Genomic DNA, 21,284 nt, shown 5'->3' on the forward strand with positions numbered 1-21,284 from the left:
TTCTGTTGGCTAGCAGTTCATACCACATGCTTTTGCTTAGATGCCTTTCTCTACTGTTGAACTTTAAAAATTCGATTATACATTTTGTGGAAACAGAACAATTACGATGCTTTGAATATGTTAAAAGAATGGATGCAAATAGGTTTACGAAAGAGGACATCAGAATGGGTTCCAAGTGGGAACAAAAGAAGAGAAGTGTCTATGGAAATATGGCTGGAAGGTGTTTATTGTCATGATGGAAGCGAGAGGATTACAGGATGGTGATTGGGAATATAGGAATTAATGGAGGAAGAAAATTTTAATTGTATAAAAATTTGGCATAGTAAGATGTATTCACATATTTTAAATATATATTGTGCTATGTTTTTCTCTACCCTACACTATTCTCACATTTACAAAAACATGTTACACTATCACCTTATGATGAAGTAGATATTGCTAAAAAATATGGAAATATTATAAAACAATAGGGATCATTAATAAAATCATGAAACCTTCACTAGTACAAAGACACACAAGAATAGGCTTGTATAAAATTTTAGCACAGCCACTGTTAGGCCTAAGCTATGGTAGTGAAGCGTGGACTGTGAAGAATAAAGATTTCAGTAGAATAACAGCAACAGTTGGATATACTCGCTGGGATCATAAAAAATGAGGACATAATGCAAGAACTTCAAATAGAACCCATTATGCGGTTCATCAGCAAATATCAACTTCAGTGGAAGAGTCATCTCGAACGAATGGATCGATGTAGAATTCCAAAAGCACTGTTTCATTACCATCCGCATGGCAAAAGATCTCTAGATCGTCCGAAGAAGAGATGGGCTGAAAATTCTAGTTTGAGACCGTAACAGACCACTCTGTCTAATACTTGTTAGGAAGACGACGACGAAAACATGTTTGGGGCTTGTGAGAACTCTTCGCCTGGAGGACGGTACTACACCGATCTAAATTTGTTAGGTTATACATTACGTATCTAAACTCTGTATTTTAGAAACTACAACATAAGGTATTAATGATTACATTTGTATGAGTAGAATGAATAATATTCCCAATTCAAATTTTAAAATACAAGATCCAAAATAACAACACATTGAAATCTCATTATGCCAACGATATGATGATTGTTATTATTATTGTGATGACGATGGTGGTAGTGATAGTGACGTATTTCCCTGTGCATGGTCGAAGTAAGTTTAATAAAAACCCGTGTCGAGTGGAATCCTTCAGATATCTGATTCGAAACATCTGAAGATGTAATATAGGCTTTGCAGAAGGATGCTTCCAAATGAATCTGGATTACAGGAACTAAAGGAGAGTGAATGCGTACAGATATCAGGTTGAATGTTTATGTAGTGAGTGTAACCAATTACATGAGCCAGTACGAAGCGTTTGATGCTGTCTCTTCATGCAGAGTCGCTGCTGAATATGGTAAATGCAGCTAAGAGAGCAGTTGGATATCGGGGTAATTCAAGCAAGTAGTCCTTTAATTTTCACAGCGTCCAATTTTAGTTTCAGTACATCGCGCTTTTTGTTCAACTGTCTCAACACAAAAGCGTAAAAACTAAGAGAGTAGAACGTAGAACTCAGTTTAATTTTGATACTGTTGACATTTATCAAACAGCATCCATTAGCTTCAGTTTAAATTTATCTCTATTTCAACTGGAGACGCCGCTTTAATGAACACCGTGAGGGCCTGTAACATCGATAGTCGTCATTTATAGCCGAATTGATATTTTTCCAATTAGCACTGTAAGTTCGCAGACCTAATCCCGAATAACCACGAGATCGGGGATTTTAAAGGTAGTAAAACTCTTCAGCATGGCTTCTGTCGGACCATCCCTTTATCGCAGCGTAGAGAGTGCGATATTACTCCACGAACACGGACATATTGGTGTTAATTGTAGTAATACTTGTAGCCGGGAGGATAGGAAAACGATTTCTTTCAGGTTTCTACGGTTTCTGTAAATATGACAAATTTCATTCTACCTACAGCAGAGACGGGCAATTGCGATTTCGTGTGCATTTGCACCACATGTACCGAGAGCTTTCACTCGTGTTTACTGATCTGAAGGTTGACTAACCTCTAGTTGCTTCTTTATGCATTGGTTCACGACTGTATCCCGGTGCCAGAGGAATGTTAGTGCTGGACGATGAATGTTTATACCAACGAAACCGCCTAAATGGCGTCCACTAATGTTTGGGAACGGTTTTTGGTATCTGGTGACAGTTGCTTCTACGAGGGTTTACCCGGGACGGGTCTGTACACTTAGGCATGCTTTTGCCCATTGTGAACTCTACATATGCAAAACTGTGTTGTCTGAGGTCATGACTACCCATCAGTTTCATCTCGTTTCCCCTCCAGTCAGTGGGGCCTAATGGATAACGACCTAAATAGCATACCAGAGGACCCCGATTGAATTTTTGTACTTCCACTGATTTTCTCTTATTTTAATGCATTATTTACTTGAGATATCTTTACATTATCATGCCTGAGATACTCTTTTATCAAAGTTAGTGCATGTTTAAATACAAAGATGCGTTTTGTACTCGTACATTGATGTAAGAGAGAAATGCATTGAATTAGGTATTATGTGGGTTTCAGTTAGAGATGCACGGTAAAATCACTAGCAGCGATTTTTCACCGGTGATTAAAATATCACTTTCACTGCAGTCAGTGAACTGTTCGTTAACCAGTGAAACAGTGATCAAGCGGTGATTTACTCACTCCATCAGAAACAACTGTATCGTATCACTATTTTCTCAGTGATTTCAACATATAGCTCAATGTCTCACTTCTGCCACCTGTTGAACAATTTTAATTGCTTGACATTACATGGGTTTTTGTTCTTTTTAAGACTGTAATGATGGAAAATATTGAAATTTGAGTGCTGAGTTGAACAACTTAATGATATGGCATAACTTTTAGTTAGTTTGCAGGTACAAATACTTTCAAAATAAAAATCTTTTCAGGCTTGCCTGTATATTCTAATGCACTGTTGTAGCCTCCCTTCTTTTGGTTATTTAACGACGCTGTATCAACTACTTGGTTATTTAGTGTCGATCAGCGTCGTTAAATAACCAAAAGAAAGGAGGCTACAACAGTGCATAAGAATATATTGGCAAGCATCAAAAGATTTTTATTTTGAAAGTATTTGTACCTGCAAACTAAAGTCATGTGTTTATCATTATATACATATCAGAGAAGTCAGTTAAGCTAAAGAATATTTCACCTTCTTGGATGTAGCTTTCCTGGAGAATTACCACTAATATTTACCTGTATTATAGTAATTTAACCATACTAAATAACTGTGGAACGTGTGAATAAAATGAAGGGTGAAGCTAGGATTATTAAGATTAATATAACAATGTAGGCCTACAAATATCACTTTGTTCAACCACACATCACTTACCACCTTTATTACATATGTTGACAAATGAAAATTACATAATACCGGTATTTAAGTTAAATATTTTTATTTTTAAATTCCGCAAATAATCTCAACTAATGTGTCTAATTTCATCATAGTATTATATTTTTTCTGAGTTCTATTTTTTCTCTGCATTGTCAATGCACACATAATGTCTTATTCCTTTCATTATTTTAACACCAATGCAGCTAGCATCATGATCACATTCTCCAATAATTAATTCAGAACAGTTGATTGGTCGCAGTGATAAATCACTCCCAATCGTCCCCACTCACTAGATCACTGCTCTAATAGTGATCAGCTTATCCGAGAACGCTCTATAGAGCAGGTCTCTCGTCGTCATCACTGGCAACTGAAAATTGCCTCTAATCACTGAATCACTGGTTAAAATCACTGTGATGGAAAATGAGCTGTCACTGCTTCACCGGTGAGTGAAAAATCACGTTTTACACCATCTCTAGTTTCAGTAAAATTATATCAGCACTATGGAAAAGTAAACTTTTATTCAAATACATAAAACAATAATGTAGATGAAATAATAATGCATTTTAAAATATGCCTAATGGAACTCTCTTAGCATAAAATGATTGACCTTTGAAAATTTTTACAATAATGTGATAATATATTTTTTAATTTGTAGAATTAGTTTATATGTATTTAATTACATTGTCTTAGGATTATTAGGAACTAGCTGTACCCGTGCGCTCCGCTGCACTTGTTGGAAATAAATATAAAGTAATTACATAATTAAAATAGGACATCTGGTCCAGGGAACATTCGTGTTTGATAGAAGGATAAATCCTTTAATATGTCACTTAATTTAAATTGTATTCAAATAATTAAAATGCGATCATTTTGGTCAAGAGACCACTCATTTAGTTCAATGATAATTACTTTAACATATTTCTTAATTGTTAAATAATTAAAATATTATAATTTTGTTCAGAGAACATCCAGACAGACAGACATACAAACAAAAATTTCAAAAAAGGGATTTTCGGTTTCAGGATGGTTAATTATACATGTTGTTGTCCAAGGCCCCTTATAGACGAAGTCATTTGCTTTTATTTAATTGCAGCGCCTTAGATGGCGTTATTTTAATTTTAAAACTCATTTATCTTATTAAATATCAGTCCTATCAAACTTTTGCATAGAATAAAACTTATCGGAAATCACCTTTAAAAAAACTTTTGTTATGTAACATTTTTCACGAAAATTAATAATAAGGGAGATATTTCGATTTATTATAACCCCCCTTTTAAATAAACTATTTTGAATGCCATATAGTCTAAAATCTAAGTTACAATGAACTTAATTTATATTTCAATTTTCATATAAATCGGTTCAGCCATTATCGCGTGAAAAGGTAACAAACATCCAGACAGACATACAAACAAAAATTTCAAAAATGCGATTTTCGGTTTCAGGATGGTTAATTATACATGTTAACACCAATTATTTTTGGAAAATCGAAAATTACCAGAAAAATTTTGGCTACAGATGTATTATTAGTATAGATTATCAAATGAATTTGCAATGCAGAAAATTATAACTTATATTTTAAAACTAAAATTGTGCTTGTTTACGAGAACTGTCACATAATGAACAATTTTAGACACACATAGTGTGTTCTTTACTAATTCGTTTGAAATATTCATCTGTTGCAGATTTAGTGCCTTGCAGAAGCCGCTCCTCATATGAATACCTGATTCGGTTTGACTGCAAAGCAGCAACGATGGACGGCGTGCGGATTGTGCTGCGTTTCCTGCTGGCTGTGGTGTTAATTGATGTGGCAAACTCGCAAAACCTCCTACAAAATTTGTTAGGACTATTTCGAGGCGGTCTTCAGGACTCTGAGGGAGTGACGTATGATACAAGAACATTCAGCCCAGAGTACGATTTCATTGTAGTGGGTGCAGGTACAGGAGGTTCCGTGGTAGCCAACAGACTAACAGAGGTACCAGGATGGTCCGTTCTTCTTCTTGAGGCTGGTGGAGAAGAGAACTTTATCACCGATATTCCTTTGATGGCAAGTTACGCGCAGTTTTTGGGATTCAACTGGGGTTACAGGACGGAGCCTGACGACAGATTCTGTCGCGGGATGGAGGAAAAGCGGTGCAGGTGGCCAAAGGGCAAGGTAATGGGTGGAACAAGTGTTATAAACTACATGGTGTATACAAGAGGCAATCGTCGCGATTACGACCTCTGGGAGGAACTCGGCAATAAGGGTTGGGGTTACGAAAACATCCTGCAGTATTTCCTCAAGTCGGAAGATATCGGCATACCAGAACTCAAGAACTCGCCATACCATGCCTCGGGCGGATTTCTCAATGTACAGGAAGCACCATGGAGGACGCCACTTGCAACTGCATTTCTGGACGCCGGGCGCGAAATGGGTCATCCAGTACGAGATCCAAGCGCCGAGTCGCAATTGGGCTTCTCTTACGCTCAGGCAACAATAAGAAACGGCACACGCTGCAGCGCGTCTAAGGCATTTCTGCGACCCATCAGGTACAGGCCCAACCTCCACATCGGAAAGCAAGCACAGGTGACCAAGGTGCTGATAAACCCGAAGACAAACAGAGCGTTTGGAGTTGAGTTTGTGAAGAACAGGCAGACACACATTGTGAAGGCACGTAAAGAGGTGATTCTTTCAGCTGGAGTTGTCAGCTCCCCACAGTTACTCATGCTGTCTGGAGTGGGTCCTCGGGAACATCTGGAGGAAATGGGCATTCCTGTCATACAAGACCTTAAAGTTGGTTACAATTTGCAGGACCACGTTGCCGTATCCGCGCTTGCATTTCTCGTCAACGATTCTGTCAGCCTAATCGAAAGGAGACTGATGTTGAGTCCAAGATACGCGCTAGACTACTTGATAAACAGAAGAGGACCTTTGACTCTGCCGGGGGGAGCAGAAGGAGTGGCATTCATCCAGACTAAGTACAGCAATGGGTCTAGACCTCAGGACCCAGACTACGACTGGCCTGACATGGAGATTGTATTCGGACCGGGAGCCCTCACCGGAGACTCGGCAGGGAGCCTAAGGAGGGTGCTGGGCTTATCGGAGAAGCTTTACCGTCAAGTGTTCGGGCCAGTGGCAGGCCGGGACGCCTTCGGCCTCGTGCCCATTCTCCTGCGGCCGAGGAGCCGAGGACGTGTCAAACTGCGCTCAAGGAATCCCTTCCATACGCCCGTGCTCTACGCCAACTACTTCGACGACGAATACGACCTACGCGTGCTGGTGGAAGGAGTCAAATTCGTAAGTACCGTCACTATAATATGTATTTTACGTATATGAGCGCACGGGTGTCCGTTAATAATAATAATAATAATAATAATAATAATAATAATAATAATACTTACTTAAGGAACCCGTAGGTTCATTGCCGCCCTCACATAAGTCCGCCATTGGTCCCTATCCTGAGGAAGATTAATCCAGTCTCTACCATCATATTCTACCTCCCTCAAATCCATTTTAATATTATCTTCCCATCTACGCCTCGGCCTCCCCAAAGGTAATAATAATAATAATAATAATAATAATAATAATAATAATAATAATAATAATAATAAATATCAAATTTAAACAAGATATAAATTATTCTCAGATACAAACTTAAAATGATTTTGTCTTCGGAAGGTTAATAGTGTGAGCAAAGTGCCGCAGTGACGCGTGGCAATGTTCCACTAAACTCTAGTTTTAATTGTCAAATAAACGAAAAAAATGCTGATATCAAGCAGTTTATTCGCCATTAACACAAACATTTTAGAAACTAGTCTCCGAAAGAAAACTAATTCTTTAAGGGGTCAGGTACAGCTTACAGCAGTAAAATTTTGGAAATATTCAACATTTTTTTCCTGCATTACTGTTCATTGTACAACAATGAAAATTAGTATGTGTAAAACACTGTCCGTCTGCTATATGAAAAAAAAATATTTTTACAATTAAAAAAAAAAGTACTTAATTTTTTTTTTTTTTTTTTTTTCAAAATTCAGTTCACTGTGCTGTGATGAAGCGTTTCTCACATAACTCTAAAACTATCCAACATTCTGTGATGAAATATGTTTTATGTATTTATGTATGTCATATCTACAATATGATGCAAGATCACTTCTCTACCTTTGATAGATTGTCTGATAAAAAATAAATTCATTTAAAAATGGTCAAATATCAGTATTTTCGTCTAACACAAAATTAAAAAAAAAATATATTTATTAAGGAATGTAAATGAAAAAGCATGATATTGTAAACATGAGTTTCAGCAATAAAATAAAAGAGAGAGAACATGAAAAAGTTGACAAGTTTATGAGTTATGAGGGAAACGCTTCATCACTGCACAGTGAACTGCCAACATTCTGAATTTTGAAAAAATAAATGTTAAATAATTTTTTTAAATCGTAAAAATATTCCTCTCTATCGTTCCATTGTCCTACCCTCTTCTCCTGTAATTTCACTTGACAGTCATTCATTTGCTTCCCGTGAATTAAACGTCCAAGTTTCTGAACTGAAAAATAAAAATACTTTGGAAAAGGGCCTAATGTGTGTTTAATTTAGAAATCTTCTCACTATTGTCTAATAATTTTTTTGAGGTACGTACACCTCCAATGCCCTGTCGCTTTCTTATTTTACTAAGAGTGCCTTTATCCCACAATATAGACTTTACCATTACAGTTATTCTTCATCCTTCACTTATTTCTTTTTCTATATTTGTATGTTTGTGTTCTTAGTTTCCACTAATAATATGCAGGATAATATAATGACAATAATAATAGGCATAATAGTAAAAATAGGAATAATAATAACAATAATAATTGTTACACGCGTTTATTATTTCCTCGTTCTCTTCTCAAGATAGAGGAGGAGCACGTGAGAATGAAAAGACGCGAAATTAGCCGCGGTCTTGTCTGCGGTCTGCAGGTTTAATATAACTAAGTGCTGTGCTTCTTCACTTTCATCCCCGTGTTTTAATAACAGTGTCAAGGAAAACCACTCACGCCATTGTACAACGAGGGGGAGATAAATTAAAAGCAGACAGCAGCCATCGCCTGCAAAGCAACGGCGGTTGTAAGGTACATACAGTACCCGGCAATTGACGATCTCGCAACAAACAAAACAATATACAGATGTGGACAAATTATTATTAGACTAAATTAGTTATATGTGCAACGAAGCTGTATTTATCGGTAGAAATATTGAACAAAAATGTATTGTGCACAGATATAATGAACAGAAAATTGAGTCTGGAGGTTACTAATATTTTGTGAACTTCCGTTATTCTTTATTAACACGTTGATTTTGTCAGGGATATTGGAAACCAAAGTTTGACACTTTCTTTGAATATCAGCATCATTTAGCCAGATATCAGACAGTGCTTAAATAGTCCATGTTTTGTTGTAAGCCTCTTTTTGTTCACTTTCTTCTTCAGTGCAGATCACAGATTTTCAATTTCGTTCATGTCCGGTCTTCTTGCAGGCCATAGGAGAATATCTTCTGCAGTATGTAATTAAGACACCAGTAATACCAACATAACCAGAAAAAAATATATACTTAAGCATTGGAAAAATATACCAAAAGATGTAAACAATCATATTTACAACAATAGAGACTCTATGAATTATACTGATAGTTGATATGACGAATTATATTATGTCTCTAAGAAAACGTTTTAGTCTAATAATTTGTCCACGTGTGTAGCTACTGCTGTACTTCATATTTTAAATTACTTAATAGACCTACATGGGTCATTCGAAAATTAGTATCAACATTTTAATTAAGAAAAATAAATTTATTCAAAATTACTACACTTAAAATGCCCCACAGGCGTAATCTCCTCCAGTATCACGTACCCAATACACACCTCTGGAAGACGAAGGTTGCCGTCCACATCTCTTATATTGGCCTGTCTATTTCTGAAGCGTATTCCTTTCAGTGGTTCTTTTATCTTAGGAAAAAGGTCGTAGTCCCAGGGACATATATTCGGAGAATACGAAGGATGCTCCAGAAATAACCAGTTCCACCTGTTAAGTAAGTTAACCACTTGGGCAGCCACCTGACAAGCAGCTCCATTGCGAAGCACAATGAGATGGGTATTCAAAAGATTTCCACACATCCGGCGCAATACTGATCGTAAATTGTGTTCTAAAAATGATTGTAATATGCAGAATCTACGAGAATTCCAATTGGAACATCATCAATAATTAGTACACCTTCATAATCATTAACAGCAGCGTAACTTTGAGTGAGTTCTTGTACCCAATTTTAAATAAATAATGAGATTATTATTTTTCATAACTTACACATAACACATATCAGGCATCACTCTATCTCATACTGCCACCTCACATTAGTCACTGCTGGGGGAGCTGAATATCAACAGTGTTGCCACTGATTTTAGAATGACTTAAGTCATTCATTCAGAGTGTTATGTCCAAGGGTAGGTCTTTCACTGCAAAACCTAGCATTCTACAGTCTTTCCTATTTTCTGCCTCCTCTTAGTCTCTGCATATGATCCACATATCTTAATGTCGTCTATTATTTGATATCTTCTTCTGCCCCGAACTCAACTCCCGTACATCAGTCCTTCCAGTACATCCTTCAGTAGGCCCTTACTTACTTATGGCTTTTAAGGAGCCCAGAGGTTCATTGCCGGCGTCACATAAGCCCGCATCGGTCCCTAAGTGAGCAAGATTAATCCACTTCCTACCATCATACCCCACCTCCCTCAAATCCATTTTAATATTATCCTCCCATCTACGTTTCAGTCTCCCCAAAGGTCTTTTTCCCTCCGACCTGCAAACTAACACTCTATATGTATTTCTGGATTCGTCCATACATGCTACATGCCCTGCCCATCTCAACAGTCTCGATTTAATGTTCCTAATTATGTCAGGTGAAGAATACAATGCGTGCAGTTCTGCGTTGTGTAACTTTCTCCATTCTCCTGTAATTTCAAGTTAGTTAGTGGGGTTTAAAAAGGACGCGTCAGCTACTATGGCTATTTGCCCTTATCTAAAATTCTTCATAAAACAAAGACACAAATAACGCAATAATCAGAATGCTAAAATAGTACATTTTGTAACGAGCCTATAATGGTAGTAATTAAGACGCTCGTATGAAAATTATGAAACTCGCTTGCTCTCGTTTCATAAACATACTCGCGTCTTAATTACCATTACAGGCAAGTTTCATACGATTTTTTATGCTCGACCATATGTCTAACTTGAAATTATTCATAAGTATTCATGTTATTCTTATCTGACTGGGGAGCGGAACTGACCTTATGCAATATCTCGTAAATTGTGAGATGTGCGCAGGCGCGAAAGTATTGATTTTTTGAGTAGTGTGTAAAGTGAATACTTACCTTTTTACGGACTAGTATCTTAAATGCTCACTTTACGGACTAATAACTGTAGGTAAAGTGTAACTTTAAGCACTATCGTAGAAAAAAGGAAAGTCTTAAGTCGATATCAAGTAAATCGCCATTTTGTTTACTTTTCAACGTCCTATATTTTAGCACAACGTTTTCATATTTCAGACAAACATTGTGCCAAATCCATTTCCTTGGTATGTCCTGTGTCAATTAATGTACCGGTAGGTTATAATTTTCAGTACTCTAATACTTCTTTCTACACACTTCCTATAATGAGTAAATAAAAATAAATGACTGTGAGCTATATTTTGGAAGAAAAGATAGATCTCATTTCTATATAAAACACGTACCTTAAGTCTGAAGGAGCTAATGCAATAATTAGTCAGCTTATAAGGTACTAAATGCTGGGTAATTGTTCAGTTTTCGCTGTCGTAGGCTATAAAGCGAAGAGAAATATTGTCTGCTTACATCATAATCCCCTTCATTTTCTTGTAAGGTAGAGCAAAGCAGCTTTAATGATTATGTTTAATGTGGAGAAATTTGTCTGCGAGGACGCTGGCCATAACGACGTTTATAATAACTACCCACACATCCAAATGGCATCCGTCAGGATTTCTCTTGACATAGGTATTTCTAGGTGTGGTGAAGTTTCTATTTGCAACTAATAACGTTACGAGAAGTGCCGAAGTTACATCATTTTATTTCATACCTATAGGATGGGTTGCCTTTTGATTGTACAGTGGTGCTAATAGAACACTTTCAGATGAGGAAGTTACTGCCGTAGAAAATAAAATGTACAATAATTGTATTCATGTTATGTCCGCAGTCTTAAAAGATGCGAAGGAGAGAGTGGTGTGCGGAAAACAACGGAAAGCTACCGCACTGACCTTTCTCAAGAAATAAATAAGATTTGTTGATTATATGGCGTTGTTAGCATAAAGATGATGTATTAAGGGATTTGCTACTGGAACTAAATTACACTACATGAAATGAGCGTTAGAATGCCTTCATGAATGCCTAAATATCAGAATAACACCCAACCGAGCACATAAACGTTTTGCAAATTACAGGGATCGTATGAATTCTTTGTCACTTTTTTTCGTGAATTAAAAGGTTTTTATAATTCACTTTATTACATTTATTTAAGAAGCTATATCATGTGCGCAGTTAGAGTCAGTATGAGTAGGCCTAGTAGTATTAATAGTAGTAGCAGCAGTATTAGTAGTAGTTGGAATAGCGGTAGTAACAGTAATAGTAGTAGCAACAGCAGCAGCCTAGTAGTAGCAAAAGGATCAGTAGTAGTAGCAGCAACAGAAGTAGTAACAGTGGCAGCAAGAGTAGCAGTAGAATCAACAGCAGTAGTAGTAGTAGTAGCAGCAACCTAGTAGTAGCAAAAGGATCAGTAGTAGTAGTAGTAGTAACAGAAGTAGTAACAGTGGCAGCAACAGTAGCAGTAGAATCAACAGCAGTAGTAGTAGTAGTAGCAGCAGCAACCTAGTAGTAGCAAAAGGATCAGTAGTAGTAGTAGTAACAGAAGTAGTAACAGTGGCAGCAACAGTAGCAGTAGAATCAGCAGCAGTAGTAGTAGCAGAAGGATCAGCAGTAGTAGCAGCAACAGAAGGAGTAACAGTGGCAGCAACAGTAGCAGTAGAATTAGCAGCAGTAGTAGTAGCAGAAGGATCAGTAGTAGTAGCAGCAACAGAAGGAGTAACAGTGGCAGCAACAGTAGCAGTAGAATTAGCAGCAGTAGTAGTAGCAGAAGGATCAGTAGTAGTAGCAGCAACAGAAGGAGTAACAGTGGCAGCAACAGTAGCAGTAGAATTAGCAGCAGTAGTAGTAGCAGAAGGATCAGTAGTAGTAGCAGCAACAGAAGTAGTAACAGTGGCAGCAACAGTAGCAGTAGAATCAGCATTGGTAGTAGTAGTAGCAACAGCAACAGTAGTAGTAGCAGAAGGATCAGTAGTAGTAGTAGCAACAGAAGTAGTAACAGTAGTAGTAGAATCAATATTGGTAGTAGTAGTAGTAGCAACAGCAGCAACCTAGTAGTAGCAGAAGAATTAGTAATAGTAACAGCAACAGAAGTAGTAACAGTGGCAGCAACAGCAGCAGTAGTAACAGTAGTAGTAGAATCAGCATTAGTAGTAGCAGTAGTAGTAGTAGTAGTAGTAGTAGCCTAGTAGCAATAGCAGCAGCGTAGTAGTAGCAGAAGAATTAGTAGTAGTGGCAGGACCAGCAGCAGTAGTAACAAATTCTTCCCATGAAATTGTGTCTTCTTTCTGTAAACGGCCCCAGGGAAACTTATTTTTTTACTGCTCTCGTAATTGCGCTCGAGTAGCCAAAATTTGTATAAGCACTTGCTTTGACATTATTAAGATGGTGTAAGAAGAAAAAACATTTTTATCTGCTCTCATGAGAATGTTTGCTTGTAAGAGGCGTAAACATTTTCTAAAATAATTTATTATATTATATGATAGGCAAAACAAATCTTTAGTATATTCGAATACTATAAATTTGTTTACATTTTACGTTACGATACGTCATTCAGACTGAAAGTTTACAATATATCTAACATTATTCCTGATAGAGCTTTTAAATTTAGCCATATAAAAATATATTTGTGAGCAATGAATTTCTTCGAACGATATCTTAGACTGGCTTGATTTTCTCTGCACTACACGTATCACTGGATTTTGAGGTGATGCTTTGAAAACAAAGGAAGGTGTAGAGAGATGAGATGGAGTTAATTTCTAAGCATCTGCGGTGTATCCAGAGAAGAGCTTACACTTTCAAGCAAGAACTCTTCTCTCTTGGAAAGGAAGTCATTATTTTACCCGCAGATAATGCATTTCATTTTGCTTTTTGTAGACTAGAACCTCTTGAAAGAACGGAGGAAGGAAAAAGGCTGTCCCGTTATTTTTAATCCGTGATCTCTGCCCTTCTAACAAATACGCTTCGCCTTGACACAACGAAATTATTTTTACAGCACTGTTCGAGCTGTAGTTCTGTAGCTCTGAAAGCATTACAGACCACCTTTGCGAAAAGTGTTAAATTGTTAATAATTTTATCATCCATTGAAGCTCATGAAACCAAATTACAATTTTTTATTCGCTGCTTTTAAATTTTATAGTCAACGAACTTTAAAATCCTTTACTCCTCTAACGATGTAAATAGAATCATAATATTGTTTAAAGTTATGATGGAAAAGAGGCTACCATTTTCGAGTAACATTTTATCATAGAAGAGGGTTGCCAGACGTCCTGGCCAGAATTGTTATTGATTTTAATGGTGTATTCTGTGTCCTGATTGAGTTATATTTGTCCCGAAATATAATAAATGAAAAATGAAATGTAATTTTTGCTCATTTCTATAAAATTATTTTTAAAATTCCTTATTCATTTTTTTTAAGATCCTGTCCGACCTATGTTGAATGTCGTTATCGCCGCCTGGCGCCTTCTATCGAGCACTTTTGAAATAATAACGATAATACTATAGTATTGTATTAGGTATTATACAGTACTATATTCTTTACTCTCTTTGGATGTTGAGTTGTTATTGATAAACCTTGGAAGGGCCGTTAGAATGGATCCTGTGCTGCTTGGTCACCTTGACGGTATGAACTTAGAGCGGGGGAGGATAGGAGGGATCACATGCGGCCGGTAGGTACACCTTCATCCTCATTCATTGCATACACTTCGGGGTGTACAATAGGTCTCAGTATGGCCGACGTGCAAAGGATCGTTCTAACCCACCCATAGCCACCGTGACCTAACCTAACCTAACCTAACCTAACCTATTATTGATAGGATTTAAACACTGTATTATCGCGCATTTCTTCTATATGGCGTTACATTTCCAGATTGTATCAATAATTCAAACGAAATTTCATAATCTAGCAAAAATGTGACAAAATTAAAAACTTAGGCCCTAATATAGGTCTAATAAGTTGAAATATATAAAATCAGTTGCATTGCAAATTTAATTATTAATTCAAATGTTTAGTGACGGTTAAGGTATGCAATATCGTTGTTTGTCCTGAATTCCTGATGAGAAAATCTGGCAACCATGAGGTATACTATAATATATTCCTTTAACGGACCTAATTTTGAAGAAATAGCGATAGTCAACTAAAACTAGTTCCACTATGCAAGGCGTAAGCTATGCAGTTGGTCAAACTCATGCAGTACAACACAGTGGACCAAAAATATAATAAACTATTCTATTTCGCACTTACATTTTTAGGTAATAAAATATCATGTTTGTAGGACGGAGAGTGGTACTGATTGGACTTCTGATTACATTCTAATCTTAAGGCTAAAACAACAAGCATTCGAACATGCATGGAGCCGATAAAACATGCATGGAGCATATGAAATAAGATGAAGTTTGTAATGTCTTGGTTTCCTCTCTCATGTTTGAACATTGCACAATACTAGTCGGCACCATGAACATATGCGGTTTTTTTATGAATACAGGGTGTTTCCGAGGTGGTGTTACAAACTTTCAGGGATGATGGCGAAGGGTACATATATCAATTTGAGATAAGGAACCCTGGTCCAGAAATGACTGAGTCGAAATTTATAAACAAAAATAGTTGTGTGGAAATGGAATTGTAATTTGGCACCACGTGACCCCCTTCCCTTAACTTTTGGACAGTCGTGAAAAGATGGTATGGGCCGGATGTCTCCTACGTTCGTACTAGGCCCGATACAATCTGTGAGCTTGTCTACTGTTCCCATTGACTCATCCGTATTCGAAAATCAGGTCTGCTTATTCCGCTCTCGTGTACTCCTCCATTTCACTAGAGCGGAATAAGCAGACCTGATTTTCGAATACGGATGAGCCAATGGGAACAGTAAACAAGCTCACAGATTGTATCGGGCCTAGTACCAACGTAGGAGAAATCCGGCCCATACCATCTTTCCACGACTGTCCAAAAGTTAAGGGAAGGGGGGCACGTGGTGCCAAATTATAATTCCATTTCCACACAACTATTTTTGTTTATAAATTTCGACTCAGTCATTTCCGGACCATGGCTCCTTATCTCAAATTGTTACATGTGCCCTTCGCCATCATCCCTGAAAGTTTGTAACACCACTTCGGAAACACTCTGTATTCTAATTTATTTATACGTATATATTTGTGAATGTTTAGTCATATTAATAACAACAAAAACTACTTATACTCATTACTATGCGTAAATTTGCAAGATATGAGTCTGATATCCTTATGCAGCTAAAGCGTAAAGGCGCAGGGAGAGGAGTAACTAAGGAGAAAGGCACCGAACGTATGTAACGAAGGGAAAAGATTGAACAAACGCAAAGCGAGCTTCGGTTCTACAGAGATTCGCCAAATTTGAACCGAAGATAAGGCCTCTGACCGGTTTTCAACAGCCTCTATTATATTAGTTTACATGCTTTGAGCGTATTCCGAATCTCACCGGTGAGCAATCCGATGGCATCACGGTGTTCCGAATTCCACCGATGACGTCATTGATGCTCCACCGGTGTCGCACCGGTGCCATCAACTTGCAGAGATGGTTGCAGTCTCCATCAGCCGCCATCAGTGAATCTGATTGGTTCTTGTATAGGGCGGGAATTAGCAGACGAATAACATCGTGCACTTTTGTGTCATGGCGGTGTGTTCTGCTTTAGTTCTGCTGTATTGTTTGTAATGAGCACAACGTAAAAACAATATGTTAATGGCTTATGAGCGAACATGTCAACGGACCCGTTATAACTACCGGTTCAAGAAATAAATTGTTTATGCTATCTTTTCTTTGAACGAGATGGGAGTACGAAAATTTCGCAAAATTTTGCTAGCGTAGCACAGACAACAACTTGTACAGTCGCCATGACAGCCATCGATCCTTCCAGCAGTTGTGTTCCTATTTCGCTGCAACGTGGCGTCATTGATGCCACCGGACCGGTGAGATTCGGAATACGCTGTTTATTTCCACGTACTGCTGGATGCCTATGGAGTAGGGCGAAGTTCGTAAATCTTGATATCGCTTCTCATGTTTGAACATTACATGACACTAGTTTCTATTACGTTGTAACATTACATTTTGTAAATTTATAATAATTTATTTTTTATATATTTTAATGCTAGAATAGTATAAAACGTTGTATGTAACACGTGTATAATCTTCATTGTAAACATTCACTCGTGTCATAATTATCAAGATTATACTCTACTTACACCATACATGGGCACAATTTTCGGTTACGTGAGGCACTCGATTTGAAATAGTTTGTTTACTAGGAGAGGAGACTGCAGAGTAGGATGGGAAATATAAACTGCTGTGACCTGCGTCACCTTATCGTAATCGTTAAGGCGGTCAGTGGCGAATTATTAGGAAAGCTCTTGGATAACGTGAGAGACTCGAAAACTTTTATTCAATTTGGCAAATTAATTTGGCAGCTTTAATCATAAACCTCTTTACTATTTCTCCATCATTGAATTGATTTAAATCACAGGCGAGAAATTGCGTAACTAGCCAATAATATTCCATCACGTTGTCTACGTTTATTTTCTTGAATATTCTGGCGTTTCTCAAGATTACTTAATAGATTTGCATGTTATCGACCTAAAATAATTTCAGAAAATCATATTTCGTTTTCTACGCACATTTGATATATATATATATATATATATATATATATATATATATATATATATATAAATTTCTTTTGGAAATAATACATACAAACAACATTTAATTCCTTGTACCTTTTAATGCAGCGTGTTTAAGGTATAATGTCGTATTAAGTATGCAAATGTTACGATCATAAATTTTCTTCGGAATAGTATGAAAAATAACATTTAATTTGGCTTGCCTTCTAATTCAGCATGTTCTTTATGACATAAGGAGTAATGTCGTTGTATATTAAATGTATTAATGCCTAATAGGATTTTCGAGCATAACATACATCGTATGTTCTCCCCTTCTAAACAGCAAAAAAACTCTTCCTCCCATTTCTCATGAAATAATCGTTTTGTAACGCGTACACACTGCTTTGATAATGCCATTATGCCACCACTGATATTGCTCATGAAAATGATATAGAACCTGCCCACTCCTAGGAGCTACGTGAGGGAGGAACGGGGACTGTGAAGATGTCACTCAGAGCGATAAGCTCTGTGAAGGTCAGTGAGGCACAAATTCTCATGTGAGGCACGATTCCCATCTGTGACTTACACAAATTACAATCATCTTTTTATATTAGTGAAGTCGAATATAGACGTTACATGTGAAAGAAAAATAAGTAACACAATAGAAAATAAGCAATTAGAAAGAACAGATAAAAGCGGAGGAGCATTTACGAAAGAATAAATGCAGTAAAGAGAGGGGAGGAAACTAATAAGGAAGAACGAAAAAATAAGAATAAAAGAGATAAAAAGAAAGAAAAAATGTAAATAAAATAGAAGAGAGGGAGAAGAAAGTAAATTGAAACAGAAGAAAGTTAAAAAGTAGGCTACAAACTTGGAGGAAGAAAGGACTACAGATTAACAAAGAACGACAGAAGGAAGTACATAAGGAAAGGGAAAAGAGAAGAACTAGTATAAAATCGAAAGGAAGAGCTAAATACATAAAGACAGAATTAAAGAAAAAAAGAAAATGTAGAACGAAGAATAGATATAAATAAAAAATTCATGAAAGTAAACGTGACATAGTAAAACAAGAAAGGAACTGAATTAAGAAGGTAGGAATCAAATAAATTCAAGAAATCTTCCATTCTGAGAAATTATTCTCATTTTCTTTCAATTGTTACCTTTCTATGGGGATAAAGATAAATACTTAACAAGTTAAGTTACTGAATTCTTTCACAGCGTCCAGAGGGAAAGCACACAATGCAGCAATTCCCTGAAGTCACTTAAAACGTACAATGAGAAACATACAACAGAAAATGATGTTCACCACTGAATAGCAGCTGCATCAATTATTGTAGTATTATCAATTTTCACTTCACTACCGCAGATATATAACAACCTGAAAGTCAGGCATTTTCCACTTCATAACAAGGCACTCTAAAATCCACTCACTAGATCTGACGAGCCTATTTACTGTAGCCTGTATGCTGCTTCACATTTAACAAGTTTTATTCATCAGTTAAATCGTATCAAAACCGTTTGTAATTGAACCGAATGTTTTGTATACTCAATTGACGATTTAATTGTTATAATTGCCCGAAGTTTAGATTGCCAGCTTGAATAATATGTAAACACCAGAATGGAGTTTTAGTTTGGCTGTTACTAGAGCATGTTAACAACGCCACTTTGTCCACTCTACAAGGTATTTTCACAGTCTAGTATATACAGTCACGAAGCTTGAGTTGTGAGGGTACTAGAAGCAAAAGACTGTGCAGGTACTATTTCGCATTTTCTGTGATGAGGCGATAGTAGCGTTCCTAGTGGTTAGCAACTATCCATGGATGCATATTTACTACGTATTGAGCTTCGTGACTGTATATACTAGACTGCGGTATAATTATTAGTGACCGGAGTATTTGAATAAAAAAATACGAATTATTCGATTCTCGTAACTTCTCGAGATATATCTCAAATCGTTAACAAGTATTCGAATACTTTGCTCCGATGATATGTTGCGAGAAGTGCAGAATACTCATCAATCGTATCAGAGAGCTGTAAAATAGCGCTTACAACCGGTTAGGTTGAACAGCAGACCGAGTATTCGATTGTCGAGCGATTACTCCTAATGTATTGCAGACCATACAGAATACCAGGCGCACTTAATCATACATGAAACTGACATTTTTCGAGTAAACAACCGGAGTAACAATTGAAGAAAATTTACGTTGTCTTACTTTAAAAAAAGTGTTTTCGAGTACTCCTGCGGTTGATTCGATACTATAGCACATCATATATTCCCTTTATTATTATTTTGAACTTGCAGTATCTTCGTAAGTATCGTTTCTATTTTAAATGTTTAGAGTTTTAATAATAAAAGTTGTTTATAGATATGTTAAACAATGGTATTGTTTTACATAGAACAAGACGTGCATAAGCCATGTATATTTTTCTTACCAATAAACGCTATATAGCTGGTGTTTTTTACTACACTAGTACTGTAACAATATACGTCGTAACTTCATTTTATTACGTCATAACTCTTTCTCGTCACATATCGACTTAATCTCGATAGATTTTTATAATCCGAAATCGATATTACATAAGTGTTTGCTGTTAATCGGCGCTGATGTGGAGACATCAATGTCGGACATAATCAAAATATAGCAAGAATCGAAAAATTGATAATGTAAATAGACATGGAGATAGCCAATACACAAACGAAAGATAAACTTGCATTTAAAGCAACTCTGCGTAGAATAGCCTCTAAATTGATAGCCAGAAAGATCACTTATGAGAGTGTTTACTTTCCATAGTAACAATGTCTTCACGAAATATGTGGATTCTCGGAAGAAGTTTTAACACATAAATACAGAAGATGTTGATGCACTAACACTCACACGAATAATTATGCAAATAATAAAGGTCTTGATGGTGTCAGAGAGGAGTATTAAAAATAATACTGTATTTTGCTCAAGGAGCCAAAATCCGAGACACGAATGCAAAGGAGACGTAAACTCAATGAAACAATTGAACTGAGTTTACTGTTTATGTAAGATCACGGATGGTTTAGAACTCAAATCTCACACAGAAAGAAATGGGAAGGGGGAAGAAAATACGATCACCAAATTGGGACAATACAGAAAAATTAAGATACTTATTCTTTTTCCTTAGGAGAAAAAGGAGATATTGTGGATTATTGTTTAGTCAATTGTCCGAAGAGAGGTTTGAACCTCACAAGTGACACCAAGAAGGCACCACCTGTAAGGAAACTAAGTAAGGAGATAAGGGGTAGGGTGGCCAGTTCCTTTTCTACTCCATTGCATACATCGCCTACTAGCTACGCATTAGACTAGTCGAACTTCAGATATAAATGTCTAAATAATGGTTACTGAAACGGACAAGTTTTCTCTCATTAATTTATTGCAAATAGAAAGTTTGTTTGAAGAAAACATTTGACCACTTATAATATTCATCTCCTAAATTTACAGTTATAAGTACTTAGATTTCCACTGGCGCCAGAGCCCTACATTCTTATATTAATGAAAACTTGACACCATTTTGTGACTTCTTTGGTGTAGCGTTTGCAGATAATTATAAAAAATGTTGATTCAAATTATCTGTGATCATTATTTTTAATTATTCAATTTAGAGGCAAGTGCATTTAGTACCAAAAGTCATGCGTACTTTAATCCATTCTCTACCCCAACAGGAACACAGTCTAGTATATACAGTCACGAAACTTGAGTTGTGAGGGTGAGGGGACTAGACGGCATTTCGGAAGGCGGTCAGCTGCTACATGCGCGGTAGCATTTCTGGTATATGACGTCACAAACTTGTACAGTAGAACCAATCAGAATCAGTCTATAACAAGTACTTACCGAGTTCGTTTGTT

The 21,284-nt window shown here is 36.8% G+C and overlaps 2 protein-coding genes across 3 annotated transcripts in view; one reads left to right on the top strand and one right to left on the bottom strand.

The window, feature by feature from the left end:
- LOC138703169 (alpha-1A adrenergic receptor-like) overlaps positions 1-21,284 on the bottom strand; it is an 885,279-nt gene that overhangs the window by 196,017 nt on the left and 667,978 nt on the right. The window lies entirely within an intron of this gene.
- Positions 1-21,284, top strand: part of LOC138703168 (glucose dehydrogenase [FAD, quinone]-like) — a 190,593-nt gene that overhangs the window by 62,142 nt on the left and 107,167 nt on the right. Inside the window, exon 2 of the mRNA XM_069830834.1 lies at positions 5,099-6,690. Coding sequence (XP_069686935.1) covers positions 5,167-6,690 — 1,524 coding nt within the window. The 5' untranslated portion in view covers positions 5,099-5,166. The remainder of the gene's footprint in view (positions 1-5,098; positions 6,691-21,284) is intronic.

Source organism: Periplaneta americana, chromosome 7, assembly GCF_040183065.1.
Source record: "Periplaneta americana isolate PAMFEO1 chromosome 7, P.americana_PAMFEO1_priV1, whole genome shotgun sequence".
Taxonomy (NCBI): Eukaryota; Metazoa; Arthropoda; class Insecta; order Blattodea; family Blattidae; genus Periplaneta; species Periplaneta americana.